Here is a 15,408-nt window from a genome sequence, read left to right on the forward strand (position 1 = left end):
CAAGTCATTTTATGTCTGCCACTACTTAGAGGTGAATGGAGGGTCCAAATGGTTGAACTGTTGGACTGACCGTGTGAAAGGGGTCCAAGGCTGCTTTCACACTGATGCGCTGTGGTTTACCCGCACCACGTGTGCAACGCCGTGTACCTTTGGCTTTTCTGCCGTTTGCAATAGTCAATGGCTCGGTTCAGGTAACCTGCAGGTAAACTGCTCTGCACTTGCGGATCAGTTTGAAAGCAGCCCAGTAACCACTGCAGAACAGGTATGCCCATATATACACTGTGATTTTAGTAATAAACTGACCTTTAATAACAGTATTCTTTCTATTCTATCCTAGAGCAGGGGGTCGCGGGCCACATCAGAGGGCTCCGCGGGCCACAAGTGGCCCCCGGGCCACTGGTTGGGCACCCCTGATGTAGAGTATGCAGGATGTGAGGGGGTAAAGACATTAATGATCACATCTGCTAAAAAGTCAACTGCAATGTCTATTCAACAAACAATCTAGATCATTTTAGCATAGGTTGGACGTATGCTATTGTCAGGGCAGTGGTCATTGAGCTTGTTCAAGGTTATGTCAATCAAGCAGTTATGTTAATCCAGCAGGTTGGATAATTACTACAGGGATGTGTTTGCACTTGCCTTGCCCAAATGTCAAGACCAAATAGCCTTGGGGTGACGGAGTAGAAGATAAGATCGCCTCTACACGCCTGCAAGAGGAATCTTGGGAAACTAAAGCAAATAAGACACCCAGAAGAGTATGCATGTGCCAGAAAATCATAGGAATCAAATTAAAAGGCTTAATATCATATATCTGACATAATGAGGTTCAATCCTACACCACAACACATCTTTTACCAGGAAATGTGAAGATGCAGAGATAACATTTTACATACACTCCAATAATTGTCCCTGCAGCAGCTTAAATTTAGATTTATGTTTAAAAGGCAAAATTATTTAAGGACATAAGGTGTGTACATTTCAAAGTGACACAATCATTTTTTCTTCTAACATTTTTTATTCAGTAAATAGTGTTAGAATTAACCATTTAAAGACCGCCCATCGCATATATGCTGTGGCAGGGCGGCTCTATTGCACGAAACAACGTACCTGTACGATGTTTCATGCAATAGATAGTGTGGGCGCGCGCATGTGACGGCTGCACGCTGTTGGAGCGTGCGCGCGGGTCCTGCGGGCTCGATGTTCGCCGGCCACCCGCGATCGATCGCTTCACAGAGAGGCAGAACGGAGATGTAAACAAAGCATCCATTCTAACAGGGGACAACACTGAGATCGCCTGTTCCTATCACTAGTAATCAGGAACAGCGATCTCTATGTTGTCCCAGTAAGCCCATCCCCGACACAGTTAGAACACACACTGAGGGGAACACAGTTATTCCTTTGTTCGCCCCCTAGTGTTAACCACGTCCCTGCCAGTGCCATTTATACAGTAATCAGTGCATTTTTTTTTAGCCCTGATCACTGTATTGGCATCACTGGTCCTAATAAAGTGTCACTTAAGTCCCGTACACACGATCAGTAAATCGTAAGGAAAATACCGCTTTGAATCGATCGTACGATAATTGGATCATTAGTACAGAGCTTTCGAGAGCCGATCATGACAATTCATATGATATATTTTTTTTCCATAGCACCTGTCAGTAGGAAGAGACATTGTGGGTGTCAGTCGGAGGAATCATGCCCATCCTCGGTGTCAGTAGAGGGAATCAGGCCCCACTATTTGTGTCAGTAGAAAGTGCCTCATATCAGTTAGAGAACAGTGCCTTAAGGGACAGATAAAGTAAAGCAAAAAGGGCCAAATCATGGAGTCTGGAGACCAATGGAGATAAAACGATAATTCTCCTACTCTATAAGACTCTGGTCCAGCCGCACATAGAGTATGCTGTCCAGTTCTGGGCACCAGTCCTCAGGAAGGATGTACTGGAATTGGAGCGAGTACAGAGAAAGGCAACAAAGCTAATGAAGGGTCTGGATATTAGCTATGAGGAAAGGTTGGGAGCACTGAACTTATTCTCTCTGGAGAAGAGACACTTGAGAGGGGAAATGATTTCAATATACAAATACCATAATAGGGATAAAACTTTCACAGAAGGGAGTTTAACATGACACGTGGCCACTCGTTAAAATGAGAAGAAAAGAGGTTTAACATTAAACTACGTAGAGGGTTCTTTACTGTAAGAGCGGCAAGGATGTGGTATTCCCTTCCACAGGCGGTGGTCTCAGTGGGCTGCATCAATAGTTTCAAGAAACTATTAGATAAGCACCTGAACGACCGCAACATACAGGGATATACAATGTAATACTGACATATAATCACACATATAGGATGGACTTGATGGACCTTTTTTCAACCTCACCTACTATGTAACTATGTAATGGTCTATACCACTAAATGATTTTGTTAGCAATGCATGATTTGTGCAAAAACAAGAAAACAAAAACCCTGTTTAACACGTGGGAAAATTTGTGAAGTGATTTGCTCCCTGCCAAGTGATCAGACCTGCCCAGTATCTTAGATCTATAGAACAAGCCCCCCTTAGTTATGAAGGTGAGGCAAGGGCTTTTGTAGTCCTAACACACCTGTCCTAGGTTGATAACATTGGTCGCTCAGACGTAGTTCAGTGTTGAGAGGATGATAGGAGTAGTAAATAATTATGCCCCATACACACGATCAGACTTTACGGCAGACTTGAAATTAAAGTGGTTGTAAACCCTTACAAACCACTTTGACCTACAGGTAAGCCTAGATTAAGGCTTACCTGTAGGTCCAAGAAATATCTCCTAAACCTACATGGTTTAGGAGATATTTGCCGAAAGACAGGCACCGCTGTCTACGGTGCATGTGCAGTAGACAGCGGCGCGCAGGCGCACTGAGCGCGAGCTGTCAACGGCCATATGCCGCGAGTGGCGGCTCCCGTGCGCATGTGCGGGAGTGACATCATCACGGCTTCGCCGAATGACAGCGGCGGAGCAGCGAGACCCACCGAGAAGATGGAGGCTCCGGACGACAGGGGACAGCGGTGACTTCGTAAGTGACACATAATGGACTACTATGCGATGCATAGTAGTCCATTATACTTTAACTTTGCAGGGAATGAAAGAGGAAGTAAACTCATCAGGGTTTACTTCCTCTTTAATTATAAACTCCTGGCAAGATGGTATCGGACTCCAGAAAGAATCCATAAATGCCAACCAGAAAGATCCCCACTGTGCTGGAGGGAATGCAAACAGAGGGCTACAATGATACACATCTGGTGGGAGTGTCGAAAAATCAAGGACTATTGGCAGGAAATCCAGGACTATATAGAAAATATAACTAGAGAAAAGATAGTCAATCGTCTGCAGACATGCCTATTTCATGATTCAAAAATTCCAAAGGAACCAAAAAAAAAGAAAAAAAATGCAGTTCAGTGAGTGGGTGCTGTCCCCCCAGGACAGGAACTATGTTACTGGAAAGATCATCCAGAGAAATGAAATATGAAAACCTGAAAAAGAAAACAAGTGTAGACTCTACATCTAAAGACTGGTAAGTTGCATTATATTAACATTTTTTCTCTTGGGTTTGGATACCCTTTAAGCTCTTCACGTACAGTACGATTCCATTCCGCTCTGATTTGAACCCATTCAGTTTGAATGGGCTCAATTTGAATCTTATCACACCAAAGTAGTGCATGCAGCAAATTTTAAAAACGCACTGCAACCGTATTGCATGGCCGTTTTCTCCCATGCGATCCGGTGCAGGCAAATGCACTGCTTTTGCAACCTGCATTTTTGGGTGTCGTTAAAATTGCAGTGATACCCGCTGCAGATTGAACGTTGTGCGGGAGACAGATAGATCGCAGATTTCCCGCATCGCATTCTAGTGTGAACCAGCGCTTAGGGCAAATCCTGTTTGGAGAGGGGAGAACTTTTCTAAGTAGTCTGTTAAAAACTGATTGTATTTTTTTTTTATAATTGCAAGCTTTGCAAGGGATTTACAGAGAAGTATTAATAAGTAGGAAACAAAAAATACTGTCAGGAGAGCAAACCCAAAATTGAAGGGATAAAATGTACTGTTTTTATCACCATTTTTACTGGAAAAAAAAAAACACAACTCCATCAAAAACTGAAAGACATGAAGGAATTCCTGCATTGTGAGTCACCGGGGCCTAATGTTATCTGAAGTTAAGGGATTGGTTTACTAAAGGCAAATACATTGCACTTTGCAGTTACACTCTGCATGAGCAGTTGCTCCAGAGCTTAGTAAATGAGCAGAAGCTCACCTAAATTCCATCATCCAATCATATGCGAGCAAAAATAGTTTTTTTAGTTTTTTTATTTTCCTTGCACGTGATTGGGTATTCTTTTGCAAAGTGCTCCCTAGTTTACTTTGCTCTGGAGCAACTGCTCTTGCAGATGCAACTAAGTGCACCATCTATTTACCTTTAGTAAATCAAACCCTAAGTGTCTGTCATTTTAAGAGCACTGGAAAAGTACTGGTGTTTAGTGGGGGGAACTGGTTCTTATTGACATTTTCAGTCTATTTGTCTGATTTCTATTTGGTGCTTGGCAGATAACTCACAAACCTTGAGTGAAAAAGAATAGGAGAAAGTGAGGCCCGGAGTGCATGACTGCAAGGAAACTAACGGAGGGCCGGGCATGACAGGGATGTATAAGGGCAGCAGGGGGTTAATTGGGAGGTAGGCAGAGGCCGGTAGGAGGAGCTGTGAGAGTCTGCTGTATGGGGGGGGCGGAGCCGTATAAAAGGTGGAGGGGGCGGAGCTGATATTCAGTCTGACGGAGGAGAACCAGAGAGGAGGCAGTTGTCCCACCCACCCTCCCTACTTTTCTGAGTTTGCGGTGTTTGGTTGTTGTTGTGTTTTTCTTCCAGGTGCCGTGGATCGGATGTAATAACAGCTGTGCAGTCGGAGTTGGACGTTGGCGGTGTGTGTCTGGTGGTCTTTGACGGTTGGCGGTAAAATCAGAAGTCATCTGCTATGGGGTGGGGGGCCCATTGCTAAGATGGGTCCCTCCGATGTATTCCTGAACGTTGGAGGGAATACCGGTATGGTTGTCACTGCGGAGGTTGTCTCCGAGCGGTCACAGCTGGAAGCCTGGAGAAGTGGGAAGTGGGTACCGCAGTGACTTGTTGGGTTGGTAAAGTTATGGGTCACCGTCAGAGATCACCAGACCGGGCATGTTAGCTATATGCTATTTCGTTACCAGATTTGTGTTATTGGTTATATGTTTATGTTTATTAAGTATATTTTATATTGTACATTCTTTCGGTTATATATATATTTATGGAGATATATATTTATATATTTTTGGTTGGAGTATTTGAGGTTTGTAATAAAGGCTGTTATGGCCATTTTACTCCAAAGCAAGGTGTGGTCTCTTACTTATGGGTAAAACATGGGGGGTAGAGGTTGGAGTGGAATGGGTAACAGGTTATAGTGGGGGCCTTTAGACTACCCTGGTCATGCATGCTACGGTATGGTCCCACTGGTGGCACAGTAGATAACAGTAAGGTTGAGTTTTATGCCCCATACACACGATCAGACTTTCTGGCAGACTTGGTCTGGCGGACCGGAATCCGGACAATTCGATCGTGTGTGGGCTCCGTCTGACTTTTTCTTCCCAAAAATAGAAAAATAGAACATGTTTTAAATCTTCCCACCGGACTCCGTTCATATCAGGAAGCCCATTCGTCTGCATGCTGTTCCGACGGACCAAATACGACGCAAGGGCAGCTACAGCTCCTGTCCGCAAGAATGTTTTCAGCGCGATTCTATTGCACCGGTTCTCGGCTGCAGGATACTGTACATCTCACGCTTGCTGCAATAGGAAAAACATATTTTCCTATTGCAGGGAGCGCGAGAGATAGGCGGCAATGTCCCTTAGGTCTGGTATGGATTTTAAGGGGAAACCTCTATGCCGAGAAAACAGCGTGGGGGTCCCCCCAAAGTCCGTACCACCCCCTTTCCTGACCGGCCAGGCTCCGTGCTCGGATAAGGGTCTGGTATGGACTCTAGGGGGACTCCCACACAGTTTTTTCGGTGTAGGGGGTTCCCCTTAAAATCCATACCAGGCGACGGGGCTCGCAAGGTGTCAATCTCGCCGATGAAAGCTGCGAGATTGACTTCCCTTTCTAGTCCCGTCGTACCTGGAGTCACGTTCAAAATGAACAGGCTTTAGTCTGTGTGTGGGCAAGTCCGTTCACTCTGAAAGTCCATCGGAACGCCGCCGAAAGTCCATCGGGTAATCTGTCAGACTTTTACAGGCTGTCTTAGCCCATTACCAACTTGAGCCTGTGGGCCATTTAGCACATTATTTTCCATCTTAAAAGTAACACTCTCCCCCATCAGGGTGGCTACACAGCTGTCTTAGGAAGCCTTAAGCTCAGACACCACAAGCTCCTGGCAGGTCGCCTAGGCGCAAAATCACATATACTTTAGTGGTCGCCCCTACTGCCTCAGGCACTCTGCTGACTCCGTTTCATCTCATGCACAGAACACATTTCACTCTTATGCTGCCTGTACATGGTTGGATTTTACAACTGGAAATGTTGGATGTGAGCTTGCTGTCTGAAAGTCTGACCGTGTGTATGCTCCATCGGACATTTGTTGTCAGACTTTCCACCAACAAATGTTGGCTAGCAGGTTCTCAAATTTTCCGACAACAAAACTTTGTTGTCGGACTTTTGGATCGTGTGTACACAAGTCCATCGCACAAAAGTTCACACGTGCTCAGAATCAAGTACGAGCCAGAAGCGCTCGGTCTTGTAAAACTAGCATTCGTAATGGAGATAGCACATTCTGTCAATGCAGCGCATTCTCTTCTTTATAATGCACAGAGTTCTGACAAATGGATATCTCCTGAATCTTTCTTTTTGTTGTTGTTTTTTCCTTGTGATCTCCAGAATAATCTTTTTTTTCTTTTCTTTTTTTTATCCCGTGATCTCCAGAATAATCTTTTTTTTTTTTTTCTAGTGATCTCCATAATTTTTTTTGCTAGTTTTTTTGTGTCATGCTACCACAACACCATTATTATCTTGTATTTTTTAACCTCAAAGATATAACTATGTTGTTGTCCCTTGTTAATTTGACATTGTATTTTTGAAATGTACCTTCCTACTCACAAACAAACTTTCTTTTTTTAACTAAAACACATAGACAAATATTCAAAGCCAAGTATTAAAAAAAATTAGAAATTGAATAGGAGTCATAACAAAATAAAGAGGAAGGCAATGCTAGAGAAACAGTTGGAATTGGTGAAGCCTTTGTACCCCAGGGCAGACATCAATTATTTGACTGTCAAAATTAGTAACCTGAGGAGTCCATTTAATAGGGAGCACAATATGGTCCAGGACTCAGAGATCGGGAGCAGCAGCAGGTGACATATATGTCTGGAGGCTGTGGTCTTACAACAACCTGAGTTTTTTGCCAGACCACACCAAACTCAGACTATCATTATCAACACTTCCTTCCACGCTTCCTTCCATGCTGCTCTGGTGGGTTGGATGGCTGTGGTGTTGGTGGTGTTGCTCGCTCGGAAAGTCCATCAGACCTCCGCCAAAAGTCAGTCGGGAAGACCTAGTCTGCTGGAAAGTCTGATCGTGTGTACGTGGCATTACTGTACCCTACCCACGTCATTCAGAGAGTACAGGGAAGTTATTTTGTGCAACAAATGGCTTCCTCAATTATGAATCAACCATGTTACAATACAACAATTTCACTGTCATGTACAGGCAGTCCCCGGGTTACCAACACTTACAAATGACTCCTACTCACAGGGAGAGACAACAGGAAGTGAGAGGCCTAGGAAGGGAAATTCACTTCTGTTATGCCCCGTACACGCAATCAGACTTTCCGACAATAAAACCATGGATTTTTTTTCCGAAGGATGTTGACTCAAACTTGTCTTGCATACACGGGGTCACACAAATGTCAGAAATTGCAGACATCAAGAACGCGGTGACGTACAAGACGTACGATGAGCCGAGAAAAATGAAGTTCAATAGTCATTGTGGCTCTTCTGCTTGATTCCGAGCACGCATGGAATTTGGGCGTATACACATGCTCGGAATTTCCGACAAGTTTTGTTGTCGGAAAATTTGAGAACCTGCTCTCAAACATTTGTTGGCAGAAAGTCAGACAGCAAATGTTCTATGGAGCATACACACGGACAGACTTTCTGACAACAAGTTCACACCCAACATTTGTGGTCTGAAAGTCCGATCGTGTGTAAGGGGCATTCGAGTTATCCTGGGAAAAAGGTGTCTGCACTGTTTCTTGTTTCTACAACAACCCAACATTTTCAAAATCCAATTGTCATAAGGACAGAAAGCGAGGAGAAACCTGAACAGGGGCACAGACAGCAAAACAAATGTTACAGGGGTGTTAACCCTTCCCTAGGCTATCCAAAAACACGTAATTTTTTGTTTTTGCCTGGAGCTACACTTAAAAAAATGGACCTGTTCCGACTTACAAAAAAATTAAAATTAAGAACAAATCTACAGAACCTAACTTGTTTGTAACCTGGGGACTGCCTGTATTGTGTCACTGTGGCAGGTATTCCAGTGATTTCTTCATGTTACAGGACCTCAGGATAGGAGACAGTCGGCTAGACTGACGGTTTATAAAAAAATAAAACATTTAAAATGTACACCATTTTCAGAACATTTTGACCCCATCTTGTCAAATTCTACATGTACAGGAGCAAATGGTTCAAAATCAGTTTGGATGGCTACCTGATTCTGTGTCTACAAAGATTGGATTAAAGCAGAGTTTAGAGTTGTGCTTAGATGGGTTGACTGTACATTTTTCAAATCACTGTTTGTGTGAAGACAAATCTTGGGTGAAGTAAGAGAATTAGTAGAAAGCATGCCATGGTCTTGAAGGTGGCACAGTAGAAAAGAGCTGTATTGGGTTTCACAAAAACATACCCATTTCATTCAAATAGCAGAGGATGGTTCTTTTTTGTGTGGCACATCATTTCTCTACTCAGGCTGAACGAAGAAATAACTATTGTCATTTATTGTGCAACCAAAATGTCACTATGGCATGTAGTCTAGTAATCCTCTATTTCTCTGGAACTCTAGGGTGGGAGCTGATTGGCTCGTATAGGATCTGAATGGCTAGATTGATTGATGATGAAATATCATCGTGCACTTGAAACTGAGAAAATTTGACCCCGTCTCATTAAAGCGGAACTAAGCACCAGAAACTCACCTATCCATCCACATCTCCATGTTTTGTTTTGTAGAAAAGTCACTACCTAGCAATTCTAGCCGTTTCCATCTTGAGTAAGAAATCCAATTCCATTCCTGGAAATGATCTGCCTTTAGCTCAGGCATGCAGGCAGGAGGGTGTGCTTAGCTGAGAAAGCCCTTCCTCCCCTCCTCCAGATGAAGGAACAAAAAATGTTCATAAAGACTCCCGGGATGTATGACATCATTTTGGTCTAGGCCAGAAACCAGGAAGCAACTGAAGAAAGTTGTGTGAATAAGAGAAGTTCAGGATTTATTTTTAATAATCATACTTACCTAGGTGCCTAAAAAAAAAAGGTTTTCCTAACAAACTGTTTTGGTATTTTTTCATTTATACTACTGTGCAAAAGTTTTAGGCAGGCGTGAAAAAATGGAGTAAAGAATGCTTTTAGAAATAGCAGAAGCGTTAATAGTTTTATTATTTCTGAATAAACAAAATGGGAAGTAAATCAACAGAAGACAAATCAAAATTTGGTGTGACCACGATTTGCCTTCAAAATAGCATACATTCTTCTAAGTACACTTGCCAGGGCCATCTTTAAAGTGGTGCGCAGGCGCACTGAGCATGCTGCTGCTAATGGCGATATGCCGTTAGTGGGGGCTCCCGTGTACGGGAGTGACGTCATGGCGGCTCCAGCAAATCACAGCGCCAGAGCCACGATACCTGGAATGAAGATGGATGCTCCGTGGAAGAGGGGACGGTGGTGACATCGCTAGCTCCTGTGTCAGGTAAGTGACACATAATGGGCTACTATGCGATGCAGGGAGACAAAGAGGAAGTAAAACCCATCAGGGTTTACTTCCTCTTTAAGTTAGTTTGGCCAACCACTGCATCTACAGTCTTCAACTTTAGTTTCTTTGTTCTTCAGCACATCTTGAAACCCCAGTCTGCTTTGAAATCTTTGCCTGGGAGAGATCTTGCTGATGCAGTATAACTACCTTGTGTCTTGCTGTGCTTAGTCTTGACATGGTGTATGACCTGTGACATGAAATGGTCATCCACAACCTCACCTTAGAAGCAGAATTTGGCTGTTCCTTACCCAGTTTTAAGCTTACTACACAGCTATTTTTGACTGTTTCAACCTACATGTGAAATTGATGATCATTAGCACCTGCTTGGTATTATCGGTTAATCATACGCCTGACTAATCCTACAAAAATCCCTGACTTTGTGCAAGTGTACAAAGTGTGTAATTGTAAGAAATTGGGCCGGTTTGAAGCCAAAGGGTAGTCAGTCACACCAAAGATGTTTCTTCTCTTCGCTCATTGTGCATTTTATAAATTGATTAAAACAAACAACTAAAATATATATTTTTGCATTTCTTCACACTCGTAAAAAAGAAAAAGAAAAATTATGGCACAGTACTGTAAATAGCAACAAAAAATAAAAAAACCCAGTGGTGATTAAATATCAGCAAAATAAATCTGTCTCATAAATAAGAATTTAATTTGGGTACAATGTTGCGTGACTGAGTAATTGTCATTCAAGTGTGACAGCAGTGAAAACTGAAAAATGGCCCCCGGCTGGAAGGGGGGAAAATGTCTGGACTTGAAGGGCTGTTCACACTGCTGTGATACCAGACATCGCATGTGATTTGTACCGCGTTGCTGTGTAGATCACATACAATGTGTGCAATGCAAATTCTGCCTTACAAACTGTATGGCTGGATTTGCATCGCATTCGGACCAAACTCGTGCAATACGCTTTTTTTTGTCTGCACCATAATCGGATCGCATGGGTGTTCCAGATCATATGATTTTTGTTTAATCAGTACAGTTTACATCCGAAAATACAATACAAATACATTACATAACTCCCAAATTTTTGTTCTAATCGCATAAGAATTTTCGTACTTTAGTAACCCATTTGCATTCGATATGGAGACTACCATGAAAAAAAAAAAAAAAGATAATTCGTCTGATAATGTCATCATGTGTACTAGGCTTTAAAGAGGAAGTAAACCCTGATGGGTTTTATTTCCTATTTGTTTACCTGCAAAGGTAAAGCATAATGGACTACTAAGCATCGCATAATAGCCCATTATGTGTCACTTACCTGACACAGGAGCCAGCGAAGTCATCGCTGTCCCCTCTTCCACGGAGCGCTCATCTTCCTTCCGGGTATCGTGGCTCCGGCGATGTGATTGGCCGGAGCCGCAATGACATCACTCCCACGCATGCGTGCGGGAGCCACCACTAACGGCATGATCACCATTAGCAGTGGCACGCTCAGTGTGCCTGCACGCCGCTGTCTATGGCGCATTCGCCGTAGACAACGGTGCCCGTCTTTTGCAAATATTTCTTGCACCTACAAGTAAGCCTTAATCTAGACTTACCTGTAGGTAAAAGTGGTCTGTAAGGGTTTACAACCACTTTAAATTCCACATGTATGGGTGCAAATAATTGTTTATGTGGCTAATTTTGTATCACCACCTACACATCAGAGCAGAGTTGAGAGATGCACATTAGTGGACTAATTGTACACTTAGAAGCCACTGCTTTTTTTTTATTTTTAGGACATATGGATGATAATTGGGGTAAAAGACCGGATAATATTGTTCATTAACATTTTTCTAATAATGTGTGCTTATCCCCCTCACAAAGTGTGTCTCATTTATATTTTATGTATAGAGTTTATTACACTCCCCAAAGAATGTGTACATTTGGAGTGATACCTAAAGATAAATGCCCTAGGTGTGGAGCACCAGGGTATTTGCTATATATGGTATGGAAATGCCCAAAACTGTTCAGATACTGGGTGGAAATAGTTGAGAGGATAAATAGAACCTTTGGTACTATATTGAAGTCAGAGGCAAAGCTTTGTCTTCTGGGAAGTTTTGAGGTGGGCAGGATTCAAACCCCAATAAAAATAGCAGTGTTAAGATGTCTATACCAGGCTAGGTGATTAATAACATTGAACTGGCAATCTAAAATACCCCCCTCCTCGGTAGAATGGATTAAAGTCATTAGCTCTATGATCTGGTGCGAGAGGGTGTGGTATATTAACCACTTAAGGACCAGGCCTCTTTTACAGATTTGGTGTTTACATGTTTAAAACAGTTTTTTTTGCTAGAAAATTAATTAGAACCTCCAAACATTTTATATTGTTTTTTTTCTAACACCCTAGAGAATAAAATGGCGGTCATTGAAAGACTTTTTTTCACACCGTATTTGCGCAGAGGTCTTACAAGCTCACTTTTTTGGGAAAAAATTCACTTTTTTGAACAAAAAAATAAGACAACAGTAAAATTAGCCCAATTTTTTTTTTATATTGTGAAAGATAATGTTACGCCGAGTAAATTGATACCCAACATGTCACGCTTCAAAATTGCGCCCGCTCATGGAAAAATCTCCATAAGCGACATTTAAAAAATTCTACAGGTTGCATTTTTTGCGTTACAGAAGAGATCTAGGGCTAGAATTATTGCTCTCGCTCTACCGATCGCGGCGATATCTCACATGTGTGGTTTGACCACCGTTTTCATATGCGGGCGCTACTCCCGTATGCACTCGCTTCTGTGCGCAAGCTCGTCATGACGGTGTGTCTTTAAAAACCTTTTTTTTTTCTTATTTATTTTAATGGATTTTATTTATTTTTACACTGTTTTAAAAAAAAAAATGGATCACTTTTATTCCTATTACAAGGAATGTAAACATCCCTTGTAATAGAAATAAGCATGACAGGACCTCTTAAATATGAAATCTGGGGTCAAAAAGTCCTCAGATCTCATATTTGGACTAAAATGCACCAAAAAAAAAAATAGAAAATAAAAGAAAAAATGACATTTAAAAAAATATACCTTTAAGAGGTATGGGCTGAAGTGACGTTTTGACGTCGCTTCCGCCCTCCTATGGTATAGAGACGAGTGGGGGCCATCTTAGCCTCACTCCTCTCCATACCCAGCTAGCAAAAGGACCCGATCGCCTCCGCCGCTACCGACGGCTCCGGAAGCGGCGGAAGGTGCGGGAGGGCGGCGGGAGGGGGGGTGGCACCTCTCCCGCCGCCGATAGCGGTGATCTCACGGCGAATCCCCCGGAGACCACCGTTATCATACAGACGACCGGCGCCTGAAGAGATGGATATCTCGGTTGTAGCAGCAACTGCTGCCGTTACCGAGATATCCCTCTTCAAAAATAGGACGTACATCGGCGTGCGGTGGTCGTTAAGTGGTTAAGCAAAATAACTTAAAGAAATTTGAGGGCCTATGGAGCCGTTGGCTGAATGAGATGGGCTGTTCGTTGTGGGGGATGTCGGAGCGGTAGCTTGTGCTACCGCCCCATTAACTCCTGGTACGTTGACGGGGGGAGGGGCGGAAGGAGAGGAAGGAACCTCTCCCCAATTCTAGGAAATAGTGGACTGCATATTTGGGTATATCAGGAGAACGAGTTGAGGACTCCTGCCCCCCCCCCCCCCCAGCTTCACCAGCGCTCTGTTCCATCTCCCCCTTCCCGTGGAGTAGAAACTCGACTGGGAAAAATTGGTACTCGTGGTGTACATTCCAGGGGAGGGGGAGGGGAAGAAGCTGAGGCCAAGTCAAGGGTATGACCACAAAAAGGGTTTATGGCTTTTTATATTATTGTGGATAAATGTGTATGGTGGCTATTACTTAGTTCCAAGAGAATTATTGTATACATGTATTTGGTAAACCAATAAAAATGGATTGAAAAAGAAAAAAATTATGTGTGCATAGCAGTGGGTTGTTGCTTCGAATACCAACCACGACACTACCTGCCTGGAGTTTGCATGTTCTCCCTGTGCCTGTGTGGGTTTCTTCCAGGTACTCCGGTTTCCTCCCACATTCCAAAGACATGCTGTTATGTTAACTGGATATAAAAATGTACCCTAGTATGTATATGTATTAATGTGAGTTAGGGACCTTAGATTGTAAGCTCCTTGATGTGAATGTATAATATATATGTAAAGTGCTGCGTGAATTTACAGTGCTATTTAAGTACCTGAAATAATAATGAGTAATAATAAAAGGTGCATTTTTTTCATGCACAGTGATGTGCATTTGAAATGTATCTTTTACACACTTTTTCATGCATTTGTGGCTTATATTTCATAAGGTTGCATTTCCTTTGAAGTCACTTTCATTTTCTTTTATCTTTGGGCTTTTATGTGCTCTGCATTTTCGTGCATTTACGTACATTACAGCGCAGAAAAATGCAGCTTACTGTACTTTTTTTTTTCACTGCACTAGTGTAAACTATGCTCATAAGTACCTCGATTTTGGACGGTCTTTGCAGTTGGAATGCAGTCAAAAATGCATCCCACGGTAACAGTATATGGGTATAAAAGTCAAATAGAAAAGTTACACGACTGGCTGACCAGTGACCTTTAGCCTTCATGTATAAGTACTTTAAGTACAGAAGCATTCTTTCAACCTGGTGAGTAATGTCAAGAGTATACACCTTAAACTAGTATTGATTCTATATCCATAGGCAGCCACAGCTTAAAACGTGAGCCCTGAAAAAGAAAATGGTTGTCAATGTTGAGTGAAAAAGGTATTAATATCAATCAAGAAGATAGACAGCCTAAAAACACCCTCCTACCCTTGCTGGTCAAAGTACTTGTGAAATTCTCCTGAAACTCCTAAAGTGACACACGTCTCAGTTTACATGACAGTCGAAGAGGATAGGTCAGTTTTCTAGAAAATTACAGCCTGAAAAAACAAAACAAAAAAAAAAAACACCTCCCAATTTGCATAACCGGCTACTCTCCTTTGGGGAAGGGGAAGGGGGGGGGGGATCATCCTGGGGAGATGGAGACAGAGACTTGCAAACAGATGAAAGGAATGTTAGCAGAGGTGTAAGATTGCAGAACAAACTTGCTGTAAGTACGGATACTTTCCCCCCTTGACTTTGCTGGCTTTCCCTTGACCATGAAGGAACTTCTAAGGAGACTTCTTGGTGCCTTGGTAAGAAAAAAACACTACTATGTCTTTTTTTTTTTTATTACGTATTCGTTATGTTATTTCGAACGTATTCGTTTGTTTCTTCATACCCTAGAGGTGATATACACTCCTCAGCTAATGTATATTAATAGGATTTATGGATTACAGTTATCAGAGATAACGAACAGTTTGGTGTCGAGAAGCCAGGTCACATGGCTTGTTGGATTGAACACATTTTTGGTT

The 15,408-nt window shown here is 42.6% G+C and overlaps 1 protein-coding gene and 1 long non-coding RNA gene across 2 annotated transcripts in view; one reads left to right on the top strand and one right to left on the bottom strand.

Moving 5' to 3' along the window:
* The window catches only part of LOC143936005 (uncharacterized), a 356,680-nt gene that overhangs the window by 129,631 nt on the left and 211,641 nt on the right, over positions 1–15,408 (bottom strand). The gene's annotated exons all lie outside the window — the stretch shown is intronic.
* The window catches only part of LOC143936003 (cadherin-like protein 26), a 157,555-nt gene continuing 157,186 nt past the window's right edge, over positions 15,040–15,408 (top strand). The window contains exon 1 of the mRNA XM_077460265.1: positions 15,040–15,189. Within this exon, the coding sequence (XP_077316391.1) occupies positions 15,154–15,189 (36 nt within the window). The 5' untranslated portion in view covers positions 15,040–15,153. The remainder of the gene's footprint in view (positions 15,190–15,408) is intronic.

This window comes from Lithobates pipiens, unplaced genomic scaffold (genome assembly GCF_037356315.1).
Source record: "Lithobates pipiens isolate NorthernLeopardFrog02 unplaced genomic scaffold, aLitPip1_a1.2 Scaffold_28, whole genome shotgun sequence".
Taxonomy (NCBI): Eukaryota; Metazoa; Chordata; class Amphibia; order Anura; family Ranidae; genus Lithobates; species Lithobates pipiens.